Source organism: Borostomias antarcticus, assembly GCF_949987555.1.
Source record: "Borostomias antarcticus genome assembly, contig: scaffold_185, whole genome shotgun sequence".
Lineage (NCBI taxonomy): Eukaryota > Metazoa > Chordata > Actinopteri > Stomiiformes > Stomiidae > Borostomias > Borostomias antarcticus.
Genome location: NW_028175567.1, coordinates 178,124 through 179,415, shown reverse-complemented (window position 1 = coordinate 179,415; position 1,292 = coordinate 178,124). Strand labels below are relative to the sequence as shown.

Genomic DNA, 1,292 nt, shown 5'->3' with positions numbered 1-1,292 from the left:
TAAATTCTATTATTGGTTGACATTCACCTATTTCCTAGTCCCGCGCCTGTCAAACAAGTCGACCAATCGCTAGAGGCCCTCAGACCTCCCTATTTGCATAGAGCCTTCTCATTGGCGGAATCTCCCGTCCATCACCCGGACTCACACCTCATGTGACCACATTGTTATTCCCCGCTTCCTCTTTCCTGGTTGTCATGTGAGCTCCGTGGACAGAAGTCAACTTCGAGTGAGTAGGGACCCTTCTGAGTGACAACACCCCGGTTTGAGCCCCCGTTACCGACCGTCCCGGACACCGGTGTTCCCGGTATGGCCGAAGAGGAGCTGTCCCCGTTACTGTGGGACCGGGACGCCGGGACGGACCCGTCGGGAGGGACCGTGTATGGATTCAAACCGCAGAGTGAGTGTTTTTAGCTGGTTTATCTAAATAATAAATATTACCATCAAGATATAAAGAGAAAGACGCTATAATCACGTTTAATAACAGTTCTGCTTGGCTACTTCATAACGTGGCGTTATAACATGAGTAGCCTAGCGAGAGGAGCTGCGGTGAGGGCTGTTGGGTGTTGTAGTTTTTAAGAGTGTTGTAGTTTTTAAGAGAGGAGGGCAGATTTAACCGTGTCCTCCTCTCCACTCTCTCTCAATCCCCCTCACACCTCTCCCTCTCCCATCCTCTTTCACCCTCCCGTCTCATCCTCTGTTCCTCCCCCTTCTCTCTCCTCGAACCACTCCTTTCTGTCTCCATCACTTCCTCCCCCCTCCTTTCTTACCCATCTGCTCTCTCTCTCTCTCGCTCTCTCTATCCCCCGCCTCTCTCTCTCAACACCCTCCTCCTTCTCTCCTCTCCTCTAAATACACTCCTCCCTCTCTCCTTTAAACACCCTCCTCCCCTCTCCTCTCTCAACACCCTCCTCCCTCTCTCCTCCTCTAAATACCTTCCTCCCTCTCTCCTCTCCTCTAAATACCCTCCTCCCTCTCTCCTCTCCTCTAAATACCCTCCTCCCTCTCTCCTCTCCTCTAAACACCCTCCTCCCTCTCTCCTCTCCTCTAAATACCATCCTCCCTCTCTCCTCTCCTCTAAATACCATCCTCCCTCTCTCCTCTCCTCTAAATACCATCCTCCCTCTCTCCTCTCCTCTAAATACCCTCCTCCCTCTCTCCTCTCCTCTAAATACCCTCCTCCCTCTCTCCTCTCCTCTCTCAACACCCTCCTCTCCTCCCCTCTCCCAGGTTTCCCGCCGTACCCCTGCCCCTCCGCCCCCCCCCTCGTGCTGGCCGGCGAGGCCCCGCCCCCC

The 1,292-nt window shown here is 53.9% G+C and overlaps 1 protein-coding gene across 1 annotated transcript in view; it reads left to right on the top strand.

The window, feature by feature from the left end:
• Nucleotides 1-265: 265 nt before the first annotated feature.
• LOC311329463 (type I phosphatidylinositol 4,5-bisphosphate 4-phosphatase-A-like) overlaps nucleotides 266-1,292 on the top strand; it is a 3,451-nt gene continuing 2,424 nt past the window's right edge. Inside the window, exons 1-2 of the mRNA XM_084463308.1 lie at nucleotides 266-397; nucleotides 1,228-1,292. The exon at nucleotides 1,228-1,292 is cut by the window's right edge and continues 132 nt beyond it. Coding sequence (XP_084319434.1) covers nucleotides 307-397; nucleotides 1,228-1,292 — 156 coding nt within the window. The 5' untranslated portion in view covers nucleotides 266-306. The remainder of the gene's footprint in view (nucleotides 398-1,227) is intronic.